Below are 27,265 nucleotides of genomic sequence, written 5' to 3' on the forward strand. Positions count from 1 at the left end.
AAGAGGTTAAATGTGCTTCAGGCAAGACATTTCAGTACCGTATGCTCTGGAAGAAGGGCACTTCAGAGAACTCAAGCTTAAGGTTCCCTTTAAATCACTGTATCTAAGGCCAAGTCAATACAACCAGAAAATTCAATTAGCTCCTCAAACAAGATACAAAATACAGCAACAGCACAAGAACCTATACAAGGTTCTTCAAACACCACCAACATCCATACACCTGCTGCATCACATAACCTGTTCCAGGAATCATGCAATCATTTTTCCCGGCTTTTGGAACTGCAATCTGGAGAGGCAGAGAGGGACAGGAGAGCAGCTGTTTTACTTGCCACCTCTGCAGGGTTAGAGCCCAGGCTGCCTTCCTGTGGCAGACCCCTGCGTGCCTTTCACTGCACTAAGTTCTTTATGTTAAGGCCAGTCTTTAAGAAAGCGTGGCTCCAGAGAAACATGGGTCTAACAAAACAGCCCAGCTACCCCAACAATTTGATGCTGGAAAAGTAAACTGCAAAGTATGAACTCTCTGCAAAGCACATACCATCCTGTAGATTGTTCTTATTATTACCTCTAGAATTTATGCTTGTCCTGAAGAAATATTTTTGTATAGGACATGTAATCTGAATGCACAGGGTAATTACAGTATTTGGTTATACAAAAAGATACCCCACAAAACCAAACCAAAACATATAGCTATTTCAGAGAGAAGTAACATTGTCAGATAGAAGCTAGTTCCAGAATATGAATGATGCACGCTGCATTTTGCAGTGGAAGGGCAGTCCTCAGCAAACCTGTCAGCACAGTGCTCACCTCAGTCACAACTCTTCTTCCTCTTTCCAAACCATCTCCCAGTTAGAATTTTTTTAAAACTACAATCTTTTACCTTATTCTACAATTACATTAACATCAAACTAAAAATACAGTTTGGCCCCATATTTTGGTAAGGAAAATGATTTACAGTGAGTAATATTCCCATAATCACCACTGAAAGAAGAATCCACAAAATGTTTTTCAAAGCTCCATTTCATTTTCTGGTTTAGCAGTACTCAAACTATGGGAACATTATGAATGTTTTGGAATCATTTTGAATCTTAGAATGTTTCAATGAAGTCTGAAAAGACCAATTAATTTAAGAAGTTCCATGTTTTTTCCCAAATCTCTCTTAGTTCTTATATTCCAGCAGACACTTCACAACAGTTTATATTTGCACACAAACTGTGCAACGTTATCCAGTACAACCAACGTATAGTTTTTACACTTTTCTCTTAAGAGTGAAGCTCCATCTGTCATCTGTTCCCAGTAAAAGACTGCATGATCTGCTATCTCCATGGTATCTGCCAAACAGGACAAGCAAATTGTAAGGAACTGAGATTTCCAGCACTGGAGATTGTCAATGACCGACTCCACAAAGGACATTCTGGTGACAGCAAGAATGAGCAAGAAAATAAGAGAGTTCACTATAAATCTGCGTGAAAAGACCGAGGGAATCTTGAATTTGAAAGTGTTGCTTTCCTGAGGCAAGGAAAGTTTGTCCACATCAACAAGCTTTATTCCATTCCACTGGCTGGTATCAAAGCTCTTCATTGTGGGACTGATGTCCACAGTGGAACAAGGTAAAGGGGTTTCTTTAAGCACCTTGATTTTTTCCCTGAACTCCTGCATCTGCTGCAGAAATATAATGGGCTCGGACACATCTTTGAAGGCCTCTGCAATGTTAAAAGCCATCCGCTGCTCTTGCAGAATGGTGTTCAGTTTATTGATTTCCGGATCGTAGGCCTGCATCACTGCAAGCTTCATGGTCTCAAAGTCAGACAGAATCTCATTTCTCTTCTGCTCCAGCGTGTGCTGCAGCTTCTCAAAGAACTCCTTCACTTTGTCAGAATCTTTCGTCAGCATCTGCAGAGCTTTCCTCTTGCTGGTCTCTAAGGTATCCAGCCGTGAGAGGGCATCTCCACAACGCCAAGTTTCAAAGCCCTGAAACAAGGTTTCAAAAGCCCGCTTCTCCTGGGAATAAGCTTCTTCAATGGAACAGAAAACATGCTTTGTGTGGTCACCACGGGTGGCACAAACCCCACAGATCAGCTGCATGTCTGTCCTGCAAAAAATGTTAAGGGGTTGCCCGCTGTGCACTTTGCACACAGGCATTTTTGGAGTTACTTTGATTTTGTTGTACTTCTCCACGATGCCTTTCAGGGAATAGTTGACCTGCAAGCTGTTGACTCCAGTGACAGGAGTCTCCTTTCTGCATGTGGGGCACTTGAAAGGGGATGGCCTCCAAAGCACATTCCGCACATTTCCCTCAAGAATTCCTTCCAGACACTTTCTGCAGAAATTGTGTGAACAGGGCAGGACACGAGGATCGTCAAACAGGCTACAGCAAATGGGACAGGTCAGATCTTCCTCTAAGAGCTCCATCATGTCCTAGGAAAGAGAAAAAAGATGGTAACAGAACTTAAAAAACATATTTCTCCCTCAAGGAGACCATACAAAGACCAATTTCCATCTGAGACATGTTTCAGTGAGAAAAGGATATATTTTTTCCTCCAGAATCCTTAAGACAGAGCCTCAGCTGGGTTTTTGCAGCCTGGCCAGCAAATGGCAGGCACAAGAATGGTGCAATGCTCAGGCAGAATCATTTTTTGGACTCTCAACTAGAAATGCTGGAAAAGAACACTTGCCAATCCCACCAAGGATTCTTAAAGAACATAACTCATGTACTCACAGGAACAGTGCAAGACTTACATCTTTCCTTGCTGATGCAATACACAGAAATGGGATTTGCACAGAAGCTACACAGCCATTATAGTCTGCTAAGATTTGATTACTTTCTACTTGCTCCACTCATCCAAAGCTTCCAGTTTCAACCCCACGCACTGGTACTGTAGACAATACTAAAAGTGACTGAAAAAGCCCTGTTGCAGTGTTTCTGCTGCTACAGAATACATAATGTGTCTTTTTGCTCTACCTGCAAGGCCAAAGGAGAGTCACCACTCACTTTAAGAATTAGCGTTTCTCTTGCTCCTGCAGTATTTTTAAATAACCAACTGCATGTGCTACTATTGAGCCATTCAGCACCAAGTCAAAATACTTCAAACAACTTCAAACAACAGCTGCCCATAATCCTTGATAACTCATCATGAAACAAAATTGTGAAACATTTCTGCTCATCTGCAATCTCTATTTCCAATCCCATTCTCACAGCATTCACACCCCAGGAATTTCTTTCTGTGGAGAGAACCTACAGGAAGAATATTTATCATGTAATCCTTCCTACTGGAAAGTCTCAGTGAAAGGACCCAGCGCGCTGCCCTCCCCCACCTCTAACTAAAGCCAAGTTCTCAGATGCAGACACCTTGTAACTTACAGCATGCTCTAAGAAAACAAATAGACAATAAAGACCAAAGTAGGTGACAGTCTGTATCATCCAAAGCTCTCATACACTTTGTTTTGAGCTATAATTAGAAAGATGCTTCCCTTGCATAAATTCCTTCCGTATTACACAACATTTATTCATATATATGTAATAAAATTCCTCTTATAAATTGAAAGACATCACAGAAAAGTGCATCAAAGTACTGCAAGTACTGCTGTGACATCAAGGCATGTGAATGAGCTGTTAATTAGTTTTGATGTAATTTCTAAGGTTTCTGTCCCCTCAAAGAAATATGAAGTGGAAAACATGGGAGCCAAGAACAGAGCTGCAAGGGCAGATCCACGCTGCACAGGAGACAAGGAGAGTAATAAAAACAATAGTACTGACCCAAGGAAAGCAAAGTTCACTATCAGGAAGAAAAGTGAGGTCAGTCCTGACTTTCCTTCACAAAAGGACCAATGGTCCCAGTAAGACTTCACAATAAAAGCTATTCTTGGGAAGTGTAAGCAAACCCCCCATGCTTTCCAAGTGAGAAGGAGGGATTGTCACAACCTGAAAATTCAGTAGGACTTCTCAGTGGGCTGAACAAAGACAGCAGTCCAGTGTCAGGGAACTCTTATCCTTTATTATACAGCCACCTTAACTCCCACAGCCATCCTGCTATTTAGTTGTAGAAGTGTTGGCTGACAAGCTCTTGACTTTTACAATGAACTTTACCAAGCTCCCCACTCTCCCAGCAAACTTCATCACAGAGCAAGGGGTAAAATCCAATTGCTGGGATAGAACAAGAGAGGAGAGAGTAAAAAGGGAAAATAGAGAAAGTGAAGGAAAAAGACCACCAGTCCTTAGATCCCATATTGGTCCTGCCACTATGTCCGGTCCAGATGTGGGATCAACAAAAGCCTGGGACCAATCCTTCCCTTTTAAAGTTTCCCTAGGGCACATCCCTTCATTTTTTTGTGCCATTTGCTGCTGCTGGCACACGCACAGTGAGCCCTTAGAGCCCTTCAGGAAATGAGGGGGGGGCTGGGAGCCCCCTTTAGTGAGGTGCCCAGGACTTGGCCCTTCTCTTGCTGCAGGCACACTGACCATGAGCCTCCAGGCCGACCAACAAGCCCAGCAATGAAAGGGAAGCTGGCTCACAACAGCTCTTCCCTGCCTCAGCAGGACCCTCCCTCCCAATCCCAACTTTCCTGTGACAGCACGACAGTCAGAATGCTTGAGACAACCATGCTTATGTACTTATGCCCCCCATATATTTTCTGTGCTTGCTGGAAAATATAGAAATATATTTTCTATATTTCTATAGAAATATAGAAATATGAAAAAGACTTTGGAAATGTTGCCAGCTTTTTTACTCAGAACTAAAGTCAGGAGGCAGAAGAAGCCACCACTACAACTGAGGAAAAAGTCCCAGAGAAAAGATCTAATAAACCTAACTAATGGGTTTCCTGTAAGCCCACAGATCCCATTCAAAAACCTCATTTTCTGTGAGGAGAATGTAGTTTTGAAGCACCTTTCATGCTCTCAAAGCAACATTTCTCTTCCATCTTTTTCCTAGTGCTAAAAATAATGGGATGACAGGAAGATGGTAATTTCATCCCTCCACTCTTGAATCTTCCTTTTTGTGAGCAGCTCTCTCTTTCCAACTTGTACTCATAGCTTTTAGCCACAGTAGCAACACAAAGATCAGTTCTGCTCATGTGCTAAGAGGATAATAACTACAAAACTAAAATGACAGTTTTCCATCTCTTAGTAAATGGAAATGCACAGGACAGAAAATATTTGCTCTGGTCCATCTCCTTTACCAGGGAAGATTTTACTTCCCAGTTAGGGAGCTGGAAAAGCAACTTTGCATGCTTGACAGCAAGGACTGCAAACCAATGCAGAAAATGCTTACTGTAACACTTTCCATCAAAATTGCAGGACAAACATTGAAGATTTTCACACTCCTAAAAATACAAAAAAATACACAAAAAGTCTTCATAATCCAACTAAAACTGTCCTGCTGCATTTCAACCCCACTTACTGAATTACATAATTATGCTTCATAAATATAACAATTTCATAACCTTTGTACAACATCATTAAAAACACTTTTTTAAAAAATAAATGGGCAGGTCTACAAACTTTCCCCCCTCCCCCTCTTACAACACCAGAAATGCCAAACCAAAAATACTGAAGACCTGTATGACTGGTTGGACAGATTAACTTCCGTCTTCTTTAATTTCAGACAGTAAATTGTCTGTGGATTGAAACATCCCTTAGCAACCTGGTATTTGTGTGATGATTTCAACTTTTCCACTGGGAATTTCTCTGTGTAATGTCTGACCCAGGTTTGGGCGGCCCTGGAATTCCCCACTTGTAGCACACAGACCAAAAGCATCTCTGGGTACAAACCCAACAGATGTCACTCATCAGAAACAGCAACTTGCACAGTTTTATCATTAGGAAGAAGAATGACAAGCAATACCAAACCATAAAAGCAATAACAACCACACACCAGACAAAAATTCATTTAGCATGCTTCTCAGCACAGAAGTTGGGTTTATCAGCCAGCAGCATGCTGAAAGTGAAACCAGAATTTCACCAGGCTTCAAAACAACCAAAAAGATTCCTGCAATGGCGTGTAACTGTTCTAAATGAGACTTGACCAAGTGAAGCTACATTTCTACAAGCAGTTGAGCTAGTCAGGAGAGGTCACATCTCCCTTCCTTGGCAAGGACCCTGGTCAGTGTCAGGACCCCTATGAGCAATTTCAGCAGCCTTCTGTCAGAATGGTGTGTTGAATCAGCCCTAAAAAGAGTCCCACAGAGAGGGGAAGGGAGATGGAAGATCCTCCTTCCAGCAGCTATGATCTTAACCCTGGTCACTCCACTAAGAGAAACTGCAATCTAACGGAGGGTCATTGTATCCATTTTATTGGGGAACACCTGATCTCCATGAGCAGTAGGCAACACAGGATCATAGAATGTTAAGGGACTGAAAAGGACTTTGAAGATTATCTAGTCCCAACTCCCCCTGCCATGGGCTGGGACATCAACCACTAGACCAGGTTGCCAAAGGTCTTACCCAATCTGGCCCTGAACACTGCCAGGACTGAGGCATCCACAACCTCCCTGGGCAACCTGTTCCAGTGTCACTGCTCCTGCAGTAAAAAATTTCTTCCCAATATCTAAACAAAATTTCCCGTCTTTCAGTTTGTACACATCACTCCTTGTTCTGTCACTATAGTTCCCGATGGAGAGTCCCTCTCTGGCTTCCCTGTAGACCCCTTTCAGCTACTGGAAGGCTGCTATCCAGACAGCCAAAAACACCTGGGTAAATTGCCCATGCTTCAAACCTGGTATTTCATGGCCAAAGGTTTTTCCAGGAGCACCAGGCAGATCCAACATGTCCAGAGTCTCCAACGGCAGGAAGGCCGGAAGAAATAAGCGATCTGCGCTCGGTGCATTCACAGCCCTGCGAACACCGTTTCACCCCCAGGGCTGGCCGGTCTGTCGAGCGCAGGGGCTGCCCCAACGCAGGCCCCGCGCTCACCCCCATTGTCCCTCGACCTGGCAGAGGTTCCCTCGCCGCTCCTGGTTACAGCTCCCCTCTCCAATTCCAGCGGGGAATCGCCCCTAAACGACGGCACCGCAGCCAGCCGCCGGCCCTGGCCTCCGCGGGGGTCTCAGCGCTCTGCCGGGCACCGCAGCCCGGGGCAGGGAGGCCCTACCGGTCCGCCAAGCACAGCGGGCATGGCGGCCGCCAGCGCTACCCGCGCTCCGGCCTCGGCGTCCCCCGCCGCCTCTCACAAAGCCGCGGCCTGCGCTAACCCGGCCGCGCCCGCCCGTCCTGCCGCCCGCGGGCCCCGCTACTCACCATGGCAGCCGGGGCCGCGGGGCTCCGGGCAGGCGGGGGCCCGGCCGCCTCGGTCACTCGCTCTGCTCGCCGCGCTCCCGCCCCGGCCGCCGCCCGCCTTCCGGGCCCGCCGCTCCCGCCCCGCCGGAGCCACCGGCCGGGAGCTGCTGCCCCGCCGTCCCACCCACCTTGGCCCGGGGTAGGAGCTGCTGCGGCTCTTCCCTTCCTCCGTTTGCCTGCGAGCGGCCGGGAAGGCCTCCGGAGCTGCCGGGAGAGGGCCGACGGTGGATGCTGCTTGCCTGCGGCGGCGGCCGAGGCTGCAGCCTGTGCCTCCGCCGAGATATATACGGGGTTCTGTTGTTTGTTAACTCTGTTAAATTGCACTTGAGCCTGCAGCTCACAGGCGCACGTTGCACAGCCTAAGGAGGGGCGCTGCTGGGTGACAATCCTGCTGGGGATCTGCCACCTTCCGAAAGCACTTATTAAAAGAAAACATAATTTGAGACAGATAGCCTTATGTGCTTCATAAAAGGAGAGTGATTCATTCTTATTTGCTTGAACACACTGGTTATACCGTTTCCAGCTGGTGAATCTCTTCGAGATTTCACGTGGCCTGTAAAACCAGTGCAGCTTTTCCATAAAACACTGACGAGTCCCAGGGAAATGGAGCAGAAGAGATCCCATGTCTACTTGAAAGAGCATTCTAGTTACAGGACTACGAAACTGAATCTGGAAGTGCTGAGATGTCAGAGGACCTTTGTGTTGGGTATCTCTTTTGCAGTTCTGATAGTTCTCAGTTAACAGAACAGGTCTCACATCAAAGTAAAACTGAACTTATTTTCAAGTTAGACTTTGTGAAATACTACATCAAAAGCTGTTCTCATATGTACATACTCTGCCTCTGCACCCACTCCCCTACTCTGCACCTATTGCAGTCCCGTCACTCATCAGCACAGGGGAGACTTCACCTCCAGGACTACTCACTCAAGGAACATCACAAATTGTATTCTTATCAAATGAAGCTCCCTTGCACATCTGACATATTTCTTCTCATTATTTAGGAATCTGGATCTTAAAAGCCATTCAATAACGTTACTGAATTACGAGGTTATGCTTCCCCAGTCCACTGCAATCAGTTACTCCTCACCTTCTCTCCTTGCTGCCCCACCCAAGCTGGCCTGCCTGTTCAGCTGAACTCAATGGCAACAGTTTGACCAGGGACAAGCATTTTTGAAAATCCCTTTCAGAGTGCTTACACACTGAGGCATTTCTTCCACTATCCACTGGAGAACAGCCCCAGCAGGTAGAGTTGCAGCACAAAAGCAACTGAGACCTTCTGATGTATTTCAATAGCCTGCTTGTTTCCAATTGTCCAGCATCTTGTTTGCTGCTTATTAAAAACAAGTAATTCCAGGCAGTTTCCCTCAGCCACCTAAGCTGCTTCCAACTGATATCCCAGTGCTTGTGCATTTACATTTGCTGAGTACTCCTTGTCTACACTTACTCAACAGCCACTTTTATATCAAAAATTTCTGGGTCCTATTAATCTTCACTGTAATTTTATGGTTAAAGATTAACAACAACATGGCATTTTAGATTTCTTACTCATTATTTCCATATATTTTCTGTATAACATTTTCCCCCAATATATTTTTAGAGTATGTTTTATTTTCTATTTGTTCTTTGGGCTGGTCTCCTTATGAATGTCGAAGGAGCTGAATAGGTGGAAGAGTGATTGCCTGCTCACCTGGGATAATGCCTCTTCATTAGGTCCACTTGAAAATGTTCTTGTTCCTCCTTGCCTTTGATTTCTTCTGTCAAAGAGGAAAGCTTAAACTTCTGGGCAAACATACAGTAGGGTTTCTGTGCTTGGTGCACAGAAACATTGCCTAGCCAGCACTCTACTTAAGTGTCTCACGGCTGTCCTGAGCATAATCAAATAGAATTTGGTTACTCTTCTATTTCTTATCTGACTGAGTCACACACAACTGTTTTGCACACTTACAAGTCCATCTTTCTATACTTTTTCACTCAGCTTCAATAGCAGCACTTTCAGTAGCAGTTTGTTTATGAGCTTGCATTCCTGCATCCAAGAGCACAGTGTCTTCCCAAGGCAGCATCAAAGGCTGGTTGTGGAAGCTTCAGAAAAAAAGCTCTGGCTGATGGAAAAGAACATTTGTAGATCTGTGGAGTAATACATAAACAAAGCCAAGGGAAATCTAGGCTCAAAGGAGAGGGACAGCTTGAAAGGAGGTGTTAGGATAAATGCCACTTAGTTATGGGAGGGTTGAAAATACAGGGGTAGAAATTTGGAAGGAATTATACAATAAGGGTAATTTCCAGATTTTCAAGACAAGCACCATATTTTTTGTAAGACAAAGGGCATTAATCTACTGTCATCTTTAAACTACAGAGAGAACCCAGATCATGGCTCTTCTAATAAACACTATGCCAGGAAATTTCTGAGACTGAAGCTTTGAGTTGTGGTTCAGTCAGCGACCCCAGAGCTGACAGCTACTACTCCCCTTGTCTATCCCAGCTCTGCCAGCCTCTGCAGATGCTCTACTGAGCTGATTCCACCCACTCAGTCAGCAGAACGTTATTCCCTTCTCTTTGTTGAGGTGAGTTTTGTGCTGATTCAACAACTTAAATCAGCCCAACACAAGATTAGACAATCACCAGGTCTAACGTCAGAAGAGCTAAGAAAAGAGGAGTAAGATTTTCCTCATCCAGTGGCAGCAAGCCATTAACGTGACTCTGGTTGTAACAGGTAACTCTACCCTGACAGGCAGATTCTCGGGGGTGTTAAGCCAAGACAAGACTGTGCTACTGGCAAAAGTCATCATTCCTTCCTTTCCCCTTTCCTTAGTCATGCTTTCCTGAGGCCTCCTCTCTTCTGGCTACAACACTCATGCAGCCACATGTTAAGCCAGATCAGCTTGCCAACAGAGCTGAAAGCTAACAAAAAAAAGAAAAAAAAAAAAAAAAAAAGAAGAAAAAGAAAAGCAGTTTCAAGCAGGATCAATTTTGGCAGCCAGCTGATCCTGCAGCCGAACAAACACCAGTGCCAGGATGAGCCAGTGAGAGGGCCTGTTTTGGTGGCAGCCTGCACACACGTCAGCATAAACCAGAAGTGCCCCCACAGGCCATAATTTCACAAATGCTTCCAGCCAGCTATTGCCAGCACTGCTGCCAAAAGTAACACAGCCTTGCCCTCGGCCACACCAGCTGCTCATTCCAGGCTCCAGGCACCCGCTGTGCTTTGCTGGAGGAGAACTGATTGATAAATATAGCTGGAGTTAAAAGCAGCATTTTTTTCCTCCCAAATTTGTATTCCACATCAGTGAAGCACCTCTGAACCAAAGACCTGTTGGATTTTAATTGTCTCCTGGGGTGAAGCTCCAGGAAAAGAGGTGAGTTGAGGGCATTTTACAGTCTTAGCCTTGGCTGCAAACCTGCCTTCCCACTAAGGCTTCAATTCCCATTACAGAGGTGTCAGACACACAGAATACACTCCAGCTTCAGGACAGAGACTTCTTGAAGGACTCTCCTTTATTCAGCTGTGCTGGGGTAAGCATACTCTCAATCTGAGGTGGATAATGTAGTCACTGTGGGTACCTAAATATGGACATGAATCTGCAAGAGCCTAGAGCAGCTTGATAAGAAGCTACCGCAAGGTAACACAAATAAATAAATTATTCAAAACAGCTCCACGTATCAAACACCTTACTGATATATAAATGTTTCACAACTATACTGTATCTAACTACATTTCTTTTCAACAGATACATCTGGACTATATTAAACATTCCAAACAAGGGATCAGAGAAAGCAGTTTCTTGTTATTGTTCCATAAAAGCTACTTTTAATATGGATTGTAGAAATACTAGGCATTAAAAATCCATTTTTAATTGGATGAAGGATCATCAGCAACTGAAATGATCAACTGCTGTTTTGAGGTCTGAATTTCAGAGTCTGCCTTGATATCTGCAGGGTCTCTGCTGACTATTTTAGCAGTCCTGAAAAGCTCTGTAGTTTTGCATACAGAACTTTGACCTACAGAGTTAACTAATATTCAGCACTTTGCCAGATTTTTCTGCAGAGGGACGTGGGGGGGAATCGATGATGAATTCAGTCAGCTCCTTAGCGAAATCCTATTTATTTACAAAGAATGTACAGCCACGTCCCATTTCCTTGCACGCAGAGGAAGCAAATGGGAGGGAGAACTGTACAGCAGTCCAAGTTTGCTGCTCCAGCCAGGATGCTTGCCCAGAAGAAGCTGTCCCTTGGCTTTTTCTCAGGGCCATACACCACTGCTTCTCCCACTGTCTGCTGGCTCTTGCGTGGTGTTTCCGGTCCCGGACATGCACACAGGCAAACACAGCTGCAACCAATCTGTGCTCTTGCTGCTGCACTCACAAGCAGTCCCTAGAAAAGTCTCCCTGACTTTCCCCAAATTAGTGCTTGCTCATACAAATTAGCTCATCTTAGCACCACTTGGCCTTGCACCCCTGTGCCACGGGCAGCAGTTTCTCGTTTTTAGCTATCTTATGCCATAAAAGAACTCAATTGCTCCTTCCTGAACAAAGCATGGCCAGCGTCCCTGTCAGTTTTAATGAGGTTTGGGACTGCCTATAGATCAAAGCTCTGCTCCAGTGGGTTTTGCTTGTATTGCATAAAGAGGAAAGGAGAAATGACCTCCAAAACAAAGAGAACAAGGAGGAACAAAATTAATTTCCATATGTAATTTCTTCTATGATTTGGCAAGTGTCAGATTAACTGTGTAAAACAGAGGAGTTCCTACAGAAAGTTAATCCTCACAAGAACTTCATTACGGTGAAGATTTCAAAAGTACAAGCACAACCTGTTTTTCATCTGAGATCTTGTCTGTATCATCTTCCAAACCACAGACCTGACCCTGGGAGTGGAAGGACTGCTTTCAATAAACAAACCTTGATTTTCCAGTCCTACACCATCATTTACTTCTGTGCAAGTTGCATGGAGACATTACTAAATCCATTCCAACATACATAATAACTACTTTTTTACATTGGTTTTCACAGGTGTTAATGCCTCCACAAAGCACACGGCAGCGGAGAAGCAAGTCCGATTGGTTTCTACTTGCAGGACAAAGAGGAATTATTTCTCTGAGAACAGATTAGTCATATATTACACTGTTGTAACGTGTGCTGCCACAATGGGAGAGAGCTGCCCTCTTCTGCAAATTTGGCATATCAGGGAACCTTTCTGAAACATACTTGTCTGAAGCCAGTAGATGTACTTTGCAGGGCTAATGAGAGACAGTTGTATTTCGTGAATGAAGCTCTAAGCCAGAGAATAAAACAAATCAATGACCATCATTTTCCTTCAGCAGGTCCTCCAAATAAGTCTGCATTTGTGAAATGGATGGGAGTGGTTGTGTTCTACTAGCATGGTTCCCAGACAAAATGTTTCTGCTGCTACTGTTCGAGGAAATAAAGTTAAAACACTGCAAGCAGCAAACATGTCTAGGCATGCTGAGCATTAATTTTGCATCCAGTGTGGGAGGGTCTAAAATACTTGGCCACCCCAAGTGAAAGAAATGAACATTCAAGTAAGGCAGAAGCTGAATTAACCCTTGATTACCAAGCACAATTATACTTCCAAATATTGAAGGCAAGATCTTCATTTCTTTGGGGCACTTCTTTGTGCACTGTAAAGCTTTTGGTGCTCACACACTATAAACAGCCTGACAAGCACATTTACAAATACAGTGCTATCTTGCTGCAACTGTTCACCTCATCCTTCAAGAAAGTCATTTAGAGCTTAAATCTCTAGCTAAGTTTTCATTTTCTTTTTTTTTTTTATTTTTAAAACTATATTAACGTCTATCTTTTAGCATTTACTGTAACAAACCCACAGGCAATAAAAATCCCACAGTGACTTAAATGAGACTAAATTTGTGAACAACAAGCTACCAGTAAGAATCCCGATGCCCTCCATATGAAATAAATAAACATCAGTTTCCACCTAATATTTACTTCTTGGAAGTTCAAGACTAATCCCATTTGGCATATTTTAAGGAAGTGAGCTCTTGACCCCAAATGTTTATGGGCTGTAACAGTAAGTACAATAAAAAAAAGGAAGAACATTTTAAAGCTGCTCTTAAAATCAGATTGGTTTTAGGCACGATTTTGAGAAAGACAGCACTTCACCTCATGTTTCAAGTAAAAGGGGGTAAGTATGACTGATACAGCCCATCCAGACCAGTAAGAGATTTGTGGCTATGAAAGTTTATTTTAACAAGGATTTCTGAATATCTGGATTAACCCCCTGGCCCCCACAAGACAGATAACATAGTACCACATGGGTTACATTACTTACATCATACTTCATAGTGTAATAAAAGGAGGAGCCTTCTAGGTGAAATGCCACATAATAATACATTGAAATAATGAGAAACAATTTCACTCCAAACTGGTTTGGAGATAAAGAAGCCTTCAGATGAAAATAATAAAATTACCTGCTATCTGCAAAACATTCTACGTCAGCAGCCCATGCCACATTTATTTTATATTTTTCTGTAGATAAATAAAAATGTGAAGTGGGCACAGGTAGGCTTCCACAGCCATGTTATCAATATTTACTGTGTTTGTTGGAGCCCAGTTTGTGGGTCCTGCTCTGGATGCTGTGTGTGCAATATGAATGCAGAAATAGACATGGAAATGCTCATGTAACCCAGAGACCACAAGATATGTTACAGCTTTTTTATTAGGGGGTATGTATTCTACCTCTGCGAGAGGGACACAAAGCTGGCCTCAAAACAAAATAATAAGTGCAGTGACAGCACAGTGCAGCAGTCATGGCAGTTGAATTTGAGTAAATTTAGGAGAGGTTTTGAGCACATGAAGAAGTACTCTAGGAGCAAAGTGTACTTCTTCAAACACTCGGGATTAAGACTCGGAGATGGAAGGGCAGAGGTCTGGAAAAGAAGGAGAGAGCGCAACTCACAGCTGCACCTGCAGGCCCGGTTGTGTGAACCTTTCATTTCAGTCAGCCACATCTGAGTTTTACAAAAATTAAAAAAGAGAAAGGTGGAGGGGGAAAAAATGAAAAAGGACATAAAATAAACGGGGTTCTTGTTGCTTGGTGCCAGGAATAACTGAGCAGTAAATTTCCATGAAGGAGTCCCTTCCCACGGGTGAGGTTCGCTGATGCCATACCTACCACCTGCCCATCATAATCAGTGCCCTCTTTTTTTATATATGTATATATGCATAGATACATTTATGCATGTACATTATGCATAGATACTTTATATGTATGTCCATACGTACAATACGTCCTTTAGGAGGCTGCGCCGGCCGCCTCACGCCACGGCGACAGCTGCGGGAAAAAAAGATCAGCAGTTGCACTCGTTGTCCACTAGATTTTCATTTCCAGAGGAAGGACGGGACGCTAGTGTTGATTTTTTTTTCCCCCCTAATTTAATTTAATTTCACTTTAGCCCGCGCTCAGCGCGGCGCTCCCCGCCCGCCATGTCGCGGCGGGGCGGGGCGGGGCAGTGCGGCGGCGGCCGTTGCGCCTGCGCCGTGCGGGGGGTGCGGCCGGCCATGGCCGCCTCCGTGTTCTGCTGCTTCTCCTGGTGCCGGGATGGCGGCGCCGGGCACATCCCGCTCAAGGAGATGCCGGCCGTGCACCTGGACACGCAGCGCATGGGTGAGCGGGGCAGGGGCGCTGCCGCCGGCGGGCGGCTCCCTGACAGGCAGGGCCGCAGCCTCGGAGCACGGCACGGGGGGTAACCGCTGGGAAAGTCGCCTTGGGGCTGCTTCTTTAGCAGGAATTGGCAGGTTTTTAAACCGAGGAAGCGTGGTTTGGGTGTGGTTTGAAGCAGTTCGTGTTTAACTGAAGTTGGTGGGCGCAGTGAGTGCGTGAGGAGGCCGAGGGCGGCAGGCTGCTCGGCGGGGCTGCCGTGGCAGGGTGGGCACGGCTGGTTCAGAGCCGAGGGGCTGAGCTCGCAGAACCGCGGGATCGGTGAGGCTGGAAAAGAGTTCTGCGGTCATCGGGTCCCACCTGTGCCCCAACGCCACCACGTCAGCCGGACCAGGGCACTTAATGCCACATCCAGCCTTTCCTTAAACATCTCCAGGGCGGGAGACTCACTCCACCTCCAGTTACGGCAGTGGAGATGGAGAAGGAGCCAGGCCGTGCAGAGTCTTACCCTGCTGCTCTTTTGGGGATTACCCTTAGCGTGAGCTGTCCGCAGAACCGTGCCTGGGCTTTGCTGAGGACAGAGGGGATCTGGGCCAGCAGCAGCAGAGCCGGGAGAGAGCTGGGGAGGAATAGGTGCGGTCCGGTGCTCGGGCACAATTGTTAGCCACAGCCTCCCGTGTGCTTGGCCATGAAGTGCTCCAATGGAGAAGGAAAGCTTAGCAGAGATTTTTTTCCTCTCTGTATTGGCAGGCACATTTCTAATATTTCAGAGACTAACTAAACACCTTGCAATTCCATCATCAATCATTTCTACCCGATATGCTTTTCCTTCTTGTTGCAGAATGCTTTTTTTCGGATGTTAGAGAACAGAGTACAGGGCTTTGGTCTCACAGTGAACCCTTTCTGACTAAATTGTAAGTTATGCTTTTGATGTGGCTAAAGCAAAGGTGGTAATCAGCATGGTGCCATAAAGCCCAAGAGGTGAAAATTAGATCAGCTTATAGATTTTAAATAAATAAACCCTAGTGGAAAGATGAACTAGCCTGTAAACAACCTTCCTTCTCTTGCTTCAAAGCACGGCCCATCATCATATTTCTCACAGACTAATAAAGCTTTTACTTGGGGCAGAAGTAACAAATCCTGGTCTCAATATTTAGGGCTTTTGAGGGCTGCTTTCAGGTTTCTAAAAATGTTTTGAAGTTCTGTGGGTTTCTTTTTTTCTATTTGCAGGAACGGATGTCGTCATTGTTAAAAATGGCAGAAGAATATGTGGCACAGGAGGATGCTTAGCAAATGCACCTTTGCATCAGAACAAGAGTTATTTTGAGTTTAAAATCCAGTCCACAGGTTAGTCAGCAAAAAATACACAACTTTAAACTTGGGAGGTGTGTTATATTGCCTGCTGGTGGCAGTATCTCAAAAGCTCAGCACATGCATGTTTCTAATTGCATCCTTGAACTTGTGAACGTTAGAGAGATTTGTAAGTTACTGTGTGAAAGGAAATTTCTTTCTTTTCTTTTTTAATTCTGACTCTAAAATATTAAAAATAATAGTAGGGGTATTACTGAAGGAGTGGAAATACTAAGCCCCCACATTGTTCTGTATGCTGTTATAGGCATGTTTTTCAGGTGGCATATTTTAGAAATTATTTTTCCTCAATAAATGCTTATGACCACATAAAACACTGTAGCTATGGAGTATTTTTTAAGGAGTGCAGTTTATGCAGTGATATTTGTATCTATTTGTCTACCCTCATTTGCACTTAGCAGGCACAGTTCGCCCAAGCAAAGGTAACACTCCTTGTGCTACCTTTTACTCCTCAGATCAATTGTGTAGCACTTACTCTGACACTGCCTTATCCAGAGGAGCCTGTCAGCACCTTGTTACTTTATTTGCTCCTACAAATACAGTCAGCTTCACTACTACAGAGAGCACTCCAGGCTTGCCTGCATTCTGGCATGAAAAGTCAGCCTGTATTTTTACAAGCTGCTAGCAGACACTGTGAAAATGAAGCTGTGCTTTCCTGAAGTGTATGTGGGGAGGGAAGAAGAAGGGAAGTGTTAGTCCTGAGGCAGGCCTTATGTGTCAGCTGGAGCTTGATGCTGAAACTTCTTGGATAAGAATTGTTTGCCCTCAGGTGGGTCAGAGTGCAGGCAGCATGTACACAGATCTGCCCACAACACCTTGCAGTCCAGCTAGCTGGTTAGTTTTGAGCTACATGTAAGCCCATATCCAATTCAACTTGGCAGTTTTGTTATCCTTTTTTTTGGGAGGAATCCATTGCAGGTGTTGTTCATCTATGGTCATTATTCAGACAGATAGTCTATCCATGTTCTTAACACTTGAGAAACATGGGAGATAAACTCTCCTGGTTCCTGTGAGCCTTTTTTCCTCTATTCCTGTGCCCCAAGGCAGGAGAACTGTGGAAGACTTACTTCTGGAAATCTAAGATTTACTTTATCCCTGCACAGTCAATTAGAGGTTATCTGTGGGGTCACCCTGACTATTGTAAAGTTTTTGAAGTCGAATCACGCTCTTACTTTTTCATTCTTGCTGTTAGAATAAATTATTCTACAGTTTCATCTTTTGAAAATAAGTTTTTTACATATTTGCCTCATTTTAGTCTTCTCTAGACTAAAAAGTCCCAGTTTGTTGGTTTTTTTTTTCATTATCACCTTATAGATAAAATTTTTACACTTTTGATTGATTTTGTTGTTTCTTCTACAATATCTTTAGTCAGCCTAATTTATCTTGAGGTACAGTGCTTAAAATGGATGTTCTGCTGCAGCAGCAGTAGATTACTTCATCTGTTTCATACATGCCACACATCCAGAAGTTTTCCACATCAGTAGAGCACACTCACACTCAGCAAGTGGTCTGTGAACTGCTTACCAAGCCACTGCTGTATTTGTGCCACTTACTGTTCCTACTTACCTGCTCTTCTTCATATTTAAATAAAAACAGATGCACTTGCTTTATCTCTAACTAGTTAGTCACTTTAAACCTCTCAAGAGCTTGCAGTCCTGCCAGGCTGGGATTGGCAGCACGTTTCATCAACACATTGTCATGTTATGCAAGTAATTGATGGTAATACACAGCAGTATCTGACCTTGTGCATTCAATGCAAAACCTCAAACCCCGCTTGAGTCATCTTTTTTGATTTGACAGGGTGCTACTGATGAGTAATCCTGGAATAGTTTTCTAACCACTCGTGCCTTCATATTGCTGTAACTGTCTAGACCATGTTTTCATCATTTTTCTATTTCAGTGTTGTATGAGTTTCAAAATTATTACCAAATCTAGGTCTGTAATATTAACACTTTCTTTTTTTCCATAAGACTGGTCTAACTAGCTGAAAAAGGAAAATTTGTTGTTTACAAATCCATGCTAGTTGGATTTAATTTTTGTATCCACCTACAGCCTCAGAGTTTGTATTCAATATTTTTCTGGGGGTGAAAGTTAAGCGGAGTGGTTACAATTCTCTTTCTCAGAGATCCTTCATTTTCAAGATAGATGCTGTTTGTCTTCAGTTTCCTGTGGCTACTTGTGCTGGGTCTGCTCAGGATGGGGTTAATTATCTTGTATCCTGTGGTTGTGTGTTTTAGATTTGTCACCAAAGCAATACTGATAACAAAAGAATACTGGTAACACACTAATACTTTAGCAATTGCTGAGCAGGGCTTGCACAGCACCAAAACCTTGTCTGTTTCTCACTCTGCCCCTCCAGTGAGTACGATTGGGGTTGCATAAGAGCTTGTGAGGGGATAGAATCAGGTGGATGACCCAAAATAGCCAACAAGATATTCCATACCACATAGCACCTGTCTTGTTCAGGAATAAATGGGAGAGGAGGGGATTTAGGGAGATTAGCCATCTTTTACTTGGGAATTGGCTGGGCATCAGTCTATCCCTGGGAGGTGGTGAGTGATTGCCATTGCATCACTTTTGTCTTGTCTCTTTAACTTCTGCTTTACTTATTAAACAATTTCTATCTGTAGCCACAAGTTTTCTTGGTTTTACTCTTCCTTTTCTCTTTCTCCATTCCACAAGGGCCTGAGTGGGCTGGGGGAAGAGAATGACTGGTTGCATGGTGCTTAGCTGCCAGAGCTAACCCACAATAGCAGATATCTACTGGTAGTACCATCATGGCATTAGTTAGAAAACAAATTCTTTATGCTGTCCTGCTTCAGTCAGTCTTCAAAATAACATGTTTTTTTTCTTACTGTGTTAATATCACATTTTAGGGATTTGGGGTATAGGAGTTGCAACCCAGAAAGCAAACTTGAATCAAATTCCACTTGGTCGAGATGTCCACAGTCTGGTGATAAGAAATGATGGAGCTCTCTACTATAACAATGAGGAGAAAAATAGGCTACCAGCAAACAGCCTTCCTCAGGAGGGTGATGTGGTGGTGAGTTTCTTAAGGCTTTCTTACTTTCTCACCTAAATGCCTCTTATTTACAGCTCTGTTTTAAGCCAAATTGTTCAGTTTGCATCTTTCAGTTTGGAAAGTGCTGGGATATAAATTCCTGTTATCTCTGAATGAATCAGCAGCCTGGACATGGGTGGACTTCATTGTTGGTATTGATAGGTTCCTAATTAGGGATGGACTTGACCAGGGTTTGAGAATTAGTTTCTGGTGCTCTATTTCAGTATCTACCTGACTGACAATTCCCATCACAAGGATCTTATGTTGTTTGAGATGGGATCTGCCTGAACAAATAATGTGCTGGAATGCATTACACGTCTATGCACCATGCCTAGCTGAACTCAAGAACCCTTAGCTAACTGGTTAATGATTAGAAAGACAGAGCAGGGCAGAGATGGGTCCTGGGTGATAAATTAATTGTATTTTTAGCCACACTTTTGTAGTTTGTAGGGGATATTGAGTGGGGAGGGGGGATAATGTTCCCTGGAAAAATGATTGAGGGAAAATTTTAATTTTTTGTACCTTACTATTTCAGGTTTCTCAAAACATCCTTAAGTGACTTTGTTCAAAGTGTTGGTTTTCTAGTACTGTCATTTTCTCCATGTCCTTTTAGGTATTTTCAAAAATACATGAGAGCAATGCAATGAAATTGAGACCATTTATCCCCCCTACTTTTTCACACTGGGTAACTTGCCTCTCTATAGCCATGGTTAGAAATGCCATCTTTAGAAGCTGCAAACAGCTAGGGGTGATAACTCCACCCTTAACCCTCAGATACAATACTGGTCTTTTAATCCCCTTCTGAAATTATTTTTTGAAGGGTTGCAGTTTGTTTCAGGCTTTCCTGAACTAGTATGATCTGAACAGCTTCAGCTAATCACAAAAAACACAACTGATGTGTTACTGCTAACTTCCTCATTTCCATAAGTATCAAGTTATTTTGTTCTGTCATGAAAACAAATTTTTGAAGTCCTGCATGAGCTCACAAATTGTCACAGTCAGACATACCAAAGCAGTGAGGAAAGTCCTTTAGCTAACAGATGAGTAAGTTACTATCTTGTTAGTGTTTGCCTTCTGCCCTGTGGTCAGCATATTTATAGCGTTGTGTGTGAAACCACGGTCTGCTGCTGCCAGCAGAGTAAATGAGCTGAGAGAGGTTTCCATATGGAGGTATGGAAGGGTGAACTTGGTTCCTGGCATCATTATTTATTAAAGTTATTACAGGGAGAAGGTACAAACAAGAAGATTGCAATACTCCTTCTCATACTCAAAATCACTGAACATCTTGTGTTTCTTTAATGTGGTGAAGTTTGGAAATTTGTTCTGTTAACTCAGTAAGATGTGGAGTGTATTGTGCAGTACTGTGCTGCATCCCAGTTGGAATGGGCACTAAGGAATCCTGAGTATTTGAAAATACAGAGGTTACTGGTCACTTATTAACTTCTAGTCCTTGGCAGGATATGTCAAGTGAGATTTTCTAGGATGCTGTGGTTTGCGTAACGGTGTTAAAATCTGCCTATGGCTAAGAAAGCTAAGTAGCAGTCTTATGTGTATAAACTTGTTGATGCTTTTTTTTTGTTAATTTTCTGTACTTTGTAGGGCATTACATATGACCATGTAGAATTAAATGTATATTTAAATGGAAAGAACATGCATTGCCCAGCTTCTGGAATCAGGGGGACTGTCTATCCAGTGGTCTATGGTAAGTCAGAGATTTTCAAACTGTTTCACATTATGGAAGATATTTTCATTCCAGTTCTGTTTTGTGAGCTGTGTATTCTTCTGATTTAAATGTAACACACATCAATCATCTATTCTTGGCAACTACAACAATTAATTACCTGAAAATTTAAACCTAGGAAATTATAAAATAATATTTTTGACTCATTTTTAATGCTGCTTAATAGGAAAAAGAGCACTGCTTACTCACTGCTTATAGTGTCCACATCCAGCAAGCTGGGGAGTTGCTGCACTCAGTCTAAAAGTTGCCAGGTAAAAAAAAAAAATTAAGCAGATAGCAGACTTGTGGGTTAATCTGATTTATCCGTGAAGCTTGATATTTATGCCTTTTAATTTCCCATACTTCATAAATGCCACGTGTTCCATACCAATGGAATTGTTGTTTGTGTTTTCTTGAACTTCCTGTGCAGTTTCTGCTCTTTGCTGCTTGTCCTATTGCTCTGCACCACTGAGCAGTGCCTGGATCCACCCTTTTGGCTTCTTCCTTTCAGATACTCATAGATATTGGTGAGGTCCCTTCTCAGTCATCTCCTGTTGAGACTGAGCAGACCCAGCTCCCTCAGCCATTTTTCATAGGAGAGGTGCTCCAGTCCCTTCATCGTCTTCATCACCATCCTCTGGACCTGCTCCAGGAGCTCCATCTTCAGTTTATCTGAGCCTCATTTAAATAGCAGCCAAAATAATTTTGGTTGTAAGGATAACCCTTAGCTGCATGATAGGGATAATTTTTAATTCATGGTGGGCTCCTAACGAACTGTTGGCATGTTCCCATTTATATCTTGATACATTTTGACTGATACGGAATTTTATGAACAGGAAGAAAACACACCAGATGTGTTGTAGACTCTTTGAAGTCTATGAATGTGGCTGGTGAATCCCTTGCTCCCAAGCCCTGAGGGCGGAATGGTTGTACGTGGTCAGGCTGTGATGTGTCCTTCAGCCACGTGAGGGCGCCGCTAAAATGCTATGGTGGTAGCTCCTCGTGCAAAACCTTCATCATCGTCAGCAGCAGCCGAGTTACTGGGTGGCTGCATCCTCCTGTCTTTTGGTAGGGGTCTTACCCAGCATGAAGAACGAAGGTTGCTTTCAGAAAATACTCGGTGGCATGTTAGCCTACTGTTCATCTTTTTTCTCTGACTCAAGAAGTTCCATGCCTGGAGAATGCAGTGACCTGCATTTATTGCCAGGCTCTTTGGGTCTTCTTCCACAAGTGGGCATAATTTCATTATAATTATCATGTCTCCTACATGTAGCTATAACTTGAAGCCCGCAGGTTGTTTTTTTACACTACTTATTTGGTATAAACTTCAAGTGTCCTTAATTTAATGTGAACTTCTAGTCCTGTGGAAGGATTTGGCTATACAGAAGAGAGTTTCTCAAACATTTACTCTATTCAGACTAGAACTATAGATATCTTTTTAAGAGGAAGGTGGCAGATCAGGCAAACACAGTGTCAAGCTTGAGAAGATAAAACAAAAAAATGAACTTAAAGGTTATTCCCTACAGCAGCTGTACCTCAGGCACTTTAATGGAAGCAAGACATAAACACTGTGTAAGTACTAGAGAACTGCACAAACACACTGATAGAAGTTTTCACAAAGCCTAGGGGGAAGAATTCCAACCTTGTCTCTGAGATAGTTAAGTTCCAAAATATGGAGATGAACCTTTTCTTGGTTAAACTAATGTTGATGTTCTGCCACATTCATCTCAGAAGTTGTCTTTGAAACAGACCTTGCTTTTCTGACTAGGTGGGTGTTTCAATTTGCTAGTGAAGTACACAAAAGTGTTGCTCTGAAAATACTCATCAGTTTCTTTTTTATATTCTACATTGAAAGTACTGTTGTAGGTGGGTAGATTATGCAGGGGGTCAAAACCAGGGAGAAGTTCTGTAAAAAAAAAAAAAACACAATAACTTCCAATTTCAAGAAGCAGTCAAAGAAGCTGTCTTTGGATCATATGCCAAAACTGATGGTTTGATACCACTGCTGCAGACATGGTGAAACCTTGTAAACCTCCAGAAAGCCACTGTAGACAAGTGAAACTCCAACAGAATTAGGAACAGAAAAATATGCACGTGAAGAGGTGACATCCCTGCAAGGTTTATCTGGTAGCAGCCTTAGTCTGTAGATTTCTGGAGAAATGGAGTCGAAAATTTGGAATCAATAGCCTGAAGCCTGAAGCTCTGCTAACACTCCTAGTGAAATTAGACATTCTCATTGACTTCACTGAGGAACCATTACTGAGTAAACAGCAGAAAAGAGAGATGGTTTGCTCTCCTGGCTTAAGACCTTACCAAATTCATTGAAGAGATTTATTTTAATTGTGTATATGTAATGGGTGTATTGAAGAAATTCTTTGTGGTTTGAGCACAGTCTACAGGTTATTAAGATGGTTTAAAAGAGGATCAAACTGTTAGTGTTCCTTCTCTAATTCCTTATTTTTGGTTCTCCTCTGCAGTTGATGACAGTGCCATTCTGGATTGTCAGTTCAGTGAATTTTATCATACACCTCCACCTGGGTTTGAAAAGATCCTCTTTGAGCAACAAATCTTCTGAATGTCTTCATACTGAGAATTTGCACCCTGCACTGTTACAAAAGCTTTGTCATCTTGAAGCCTCACTTTACTTTTAGGAAACATATCTGTATTTTTAGTAAGTACTTGTGACTGTTGTCTGCAGAATAAATACGTTAACTGCAAGACCAGGTAAATGTGTTGCTGTCCAAATAAGAGTTTTCTGGCATTGTTTTGTGGTTAAAAATGAGCATTTTGAGGCAGTGTTTTTCTCTGATTTGTACTTGATGCATAAGGAGACTAGGGATATTGCTGTTTTCAGTAGTATATTCAGTATTTTGGATAAACTGGAGCTCTGTAAGGCATATAGTTCTTACAGATATGATAGCTATGGAGATGGATAGTTGTAATGATTTTTTTCCCCCAGCTGTTTTCTCACAGAAATTATGTAATTTTTTTAAAGGATGCATTGTGTTTGTAGTCTGTGATTTGGAATTGTGGTGTCCTCCCAGTTGTGCACAATGACTAACAATACAATGACATAACTAGCAGCTAGATACTTGCTAGATACTTGGTTTTTGGCAAGGTGTAGGTTAATCCATTCCCTCAATCTTAGACCAGCAAATACAACTTAACTGTTTCTTTTAGCTTTTATTTTGCTTTTATTGTGACTAAAAAAATAATAGAATATTTTCTAGTAATACTTTTTTGTTGAACCTTAAGTAAACCTGAACACTACCTGTGTGTTTGAGGACCACCGTGCTCTGGTAAGAGAGTAAGTACAGGTCACTCAGGTTGGGTAAGCAAAGATCCAGGTGAAGGGTATGAGATGTTATGGTGAAGCCTTACATCTAAACTGTAAATTAGATTATTCTCTTATGGAATAGCATATTTAATTTCTTCATGAATCATGTATAAACGGCTAAGACATTGTTCTAAAATGTAATGCCCTTGAATATACATTGTGAGATGCTATTTTTTCCTCCTCTTGTCATATTTAATATACTTCCTAGAAGAATTTTTATTGTAAAAAAAAAATCTTCATACTGAATGTTTGTGTTTTGGTTTTGGCTTTTCCTGGGTTAATGTGTTTGCATAAATGATTTTATTTAAATATTTTTAGATATTAACCTTATTATGAAATTTTCAAATACAAACAGCTTTCTCAAAGTCTTTCACCTTAGAATTTACTACATTTGTCTTAACTCTGTGGCCCGTGTTTTCCTTCCTTTTAGCCTTGCTGTCACGTGACAGTATTGGGTAGAACTTTTCAACCTTGTCAGCATTATGGTGTAAACCTCAGGAAATTAGAGTGCAATTTTATAATTTCCTTTTGAAGTCTCCTCAAATCAAAGTAGGATAATGAGAAATAAAGTCTAAATCCTAAAACACCTTCCCCCCACACCTCCCTTCTTTCTGGGCTTAAATTTTTTTCCCAATTTGCTCTACCTCGTTCCCCTGGCAGCACGGAGGGACAAGGAATGGGGGCTGTGCTCAGTTCATCACATGTTGTCTCTGCTGCACCTTTTTCCTTAGGGGAAGGACCCCTCATATTCTTTCCCTGCTCCAGCGTGATTCCTTCCCTTGGGAGACAGTTCTCCAGAATTTCTCCACTGTGAGTCCTTTCCATAGGATGCAGTTCTTCATGGGCTGCTGCAGCATGGATCCCTTACACTGGGTGCAGTCCTTCAGGAACGGACAGCTCCAGCGTGGGTCCCCTTGGGACCTGTTCTGGGTCACAGCCTCCATGTGCTCTGAGTGGGGCCCTTCACAGCCTGCAGGGAGATCTCTGCTCCCCCATGGATCCCCACAGGCTGCAGTGGCACAGCTGCCTTACCATGGGCTGCACCAGGGACTGCAGGGAATCTCTGCTCCAGTGCTAGGAGGGCCTCCTGCCCCTCCACTGACCTTGGTGTCTGTGGGCTGTTTCTCTCATGTTCTCACCCCTCCCTCTGGCAGAAATGGTGCAGTTTCCCCCTCCCCCCCACACCCCTTTTTAATCTGTTATTTTGGGGCTCTGCCGCTCTCTCTGCTGGGCTTGATCTTGGCCAGCTGTAAGTCCATCTTGGACCCAGCTGGATCTGTCAGAAATGGGGGAAGCTTCTGGCATCTTCTCATGGAAGCCACTCCTGTAGCCCCCTGCTACCAAAACCTTGCCATGCCATCTCAATACAGCTTCCACACAGCCTGGCTTCAAATGTCTGATGCAGCTCAGCAAGTCCCAGGTTCCAGGGATTGCCTGTAACCTCTGTCTGACGCCAAGAAAAGTGGCCCTCTGTCCTTCCAGAGGTGTGCTGTCTTGGAGAAGCTGTGCTGCCAGCTGGATGAGTTCAGGAGGCAGTGAGCAGGTGGCACACCAGAGAACATGAAAGGGAGATAGGGTCTTCTCTGAGTCTGAACAGCTTGAAGAGCCTCAGACCTATCTGGAACAGGGGAGACAGCAGTGTCTGCCTTGCACTATCAAGGTAAGCAAAACCTCTGGAGAGAAGGATGGATGGAAGCTGATGACTTCTGGCATCAAGAGGAATGTTCTTGCCACACCTATGGTTTACAGCTGCAAAACAGGTTCATTGCCCTCTTAGTTGAAGAGAAGTTAGATAAGCTTTGGGGCCCAGGTGGTGGACAATACCAACGAGAGGAAATAGAGTGAGAAGGAGAAGGCACTAATAGGACAAGTCAGTAATTAACTACAGACCTAGTGTTGGGAACATCATAAGATCCTAATAGGTTGTGGTAAGAGCAGGCAGTGAGGTGGACTGAAAATGACGAATGGCCAGGCCCAGAGGGAGGTCAGTGGCACAAAGTTTAGTTGGAGGCCAGTAACCAGCACTGTACTCCAGGGTCAATACTGGCTCCAATCCTCTTTAACATCCTCATTAACATTCTGGATGATACAGAACAGTGCAGAGTGCACCTTTTGGGAGTTTGCAGCTGACACAAACTTGAAAGGATTGGCTGATATGCCAGAGGATTGTGCTGCTATCCAGAGGGACCACAACAAGTTAGAGAAATGGGCTGATAGGAAACTTAGGAAGTTCAACAAGGAGAAGTGCAAAGTCCTGCAGTTGGGAAGAAACAACCCCATCTGTCTGAACAGGCTGGGGGCTATCCATATAGGAAGCAGCTTGGCAGAAAGGAACCTGCAGGTCCTGGTGGACAAGGTGAACTGAGCCAACAATGTGCCCTTGCAGCACAGAAAGTGAATGGTGTCCATGGCTGCATTAGCCAAAATACTGCCAGCAGGTTAATGGAGGTGGTCCTTTGCCCTTACTCAGCTCTGGTGGGGCCACACTGGGACTGCTGTGTCCTGTCCTGGACTCCTTGTACAAAAGACAGACACACGCTGGAGAGAGACTGAAGAAGGGCCACAAAGGTGATTAAGGGTGAAGCATTTTCCCTATGGGGCAGGGCTGAGAAAGCACAGACTGTTCAGCCTGAGAAGGCTCAGGGGGAATTTGATCAGTGCATGTAAGACACATGGAAGGAGGGTGGAAGGAATGCAAAGCCGGGGTCTTTGCAGTGGATCACAGTGACAGGACTAAAGGCAATGGGCAGAAATATGCAGGAGGCTCCCTGTGAATATCAGGAAAAGTTTTTTACTGTCAGGATTGCTGAGCACTGGCACAGCTTGGCCAGGCTGGTTGTGGAGTCACCATCCTTGGAGGTATTCAAAAGCCAGCTG

General features: G+C 43.5%; 2 protein-coding genes across 4 annotated transcripts; one reads left to right on the plus strand and one right to left on the minus strand.

Moving 5' to 3' along the window:
- Positions 1 to 114: 114 nt before the first annotated feature.
- On the minus strand, positions 115 to 7,688 carry TRIM13 (tripartite motif containing 13). Of its 3 annotated transcripts, none has more exons than XM_005482397.4 (2): positions 7,399 to 7,688; positions 115 to 2,415 (listed from the first exon to the last, which is right to left on the minus strand). In XM_005482397.4, the coding sequence occupies exon 2, from the start codon at positions 2,410 to 2,412 to the stop codon at positions 1,183 to 1,185; it is 1,230 nt and encodes a 409-aa protein (XP_005482454.2). In that variant the 5' UTR covers positions 2,413 to 2,415; positions 7,399 to 7,688; the 3' UTR covers positions 115 to 1,182. The 3 variants fall into 3 exon arrangements, with proteins under 3 accessions (XP_005482454.2, XP_005482453.2, XP_014119454.2); XM_005482396.3 differs by lacking the exon at positions 7,399 to 7,688 and adding an exon at positions 7,232 to 7,392; XM_014263979.3 differs by lacking the exon at positions 7,399 to 7,688 and adding an exon at positions 6,711 to 7,205.
- Positions 7,689 to 14,747: 7,059 nt separating this feature from the next.
- On the plus strand, positions 14,748 to 24,769 carry SPRYD7 (SPRY domain containing 7). The gene is made up of 5 exons (XM_074535411.1): positions 14,748 to 14,908; positions 16,133 to 16,249; positions 19,147 to 19,313; positions 20,931 to 21,033; positions 23,529 to 24,769. Exons 1-5 carry the CDS (start codon positions 14,803 to 14,805, stop codon positions 23,624 to 23,626), a joined length of 591 nt encoding a protein of 196 aa, XP_074391512.1. The 5' UTR covers positions 14,748 to 14,802; the 3' UTR covers positions 23,627 to 24,769.
- The last annotated feature ends 2,496 nt before the right edge of the window (positions 24,770 to 27,265 follow it).

This window comes from Zonotrichia albicollis, chromosome 2 (genome assembly GCF_047830755.1).
Source record: "Zonotrichia albicollis isolate bZonAlb1 chromosome 2, bZonAlb1.hap1, whole genome shotgun sequence".
Classification (NCBI taxonomy): Eukaryota; Metazoa; Chordata; class Aves; order Passeriformes; family Passerellidae; genus Zonotrichia; species Zonotrichia albicollis.

Excerpts from the sequence above, each read along its gene's own strand:
- TRIM13 (XM_014263979.3), bottom strand. The coding sequence starts at position 6,821 with ATGCACCGAGCGCAGATCGCTTATTTCTTCCGGCCTTCCTGCCGTTGG. Across the intron at positions 2,416-6,710 it reads CTTTGGCCATGAAATACCAG|GACATGATGGAGCTCTTAGA; the intron begins GTTTGAAGCATG and ends TCTCTTTCCTAG.
- SPRYD7 (XM_074535411.1), top strand. The coding sequence starts at position 14,803 with ATGGCCGCCTCCGTGTTCTGCTGCTTCTCCTGGTGCCGGGATGGCGGC. Across the intron at positions 19,314-20,930 it reads CTCAGGAGGGTGATGTGGTG|GGCATTACATATGACCATGT; the intron begins GTGAGTTTCTTA and ends TGTACTTTGTAG. Across the intron at positions 21,034-23,528 it reads TGTCTATCCAGTGGTCTATG|TTGATGACAGTGCCATTCTG; the intron begins GTAAGTCAGAGA and ends TCTCCTCTGCAG.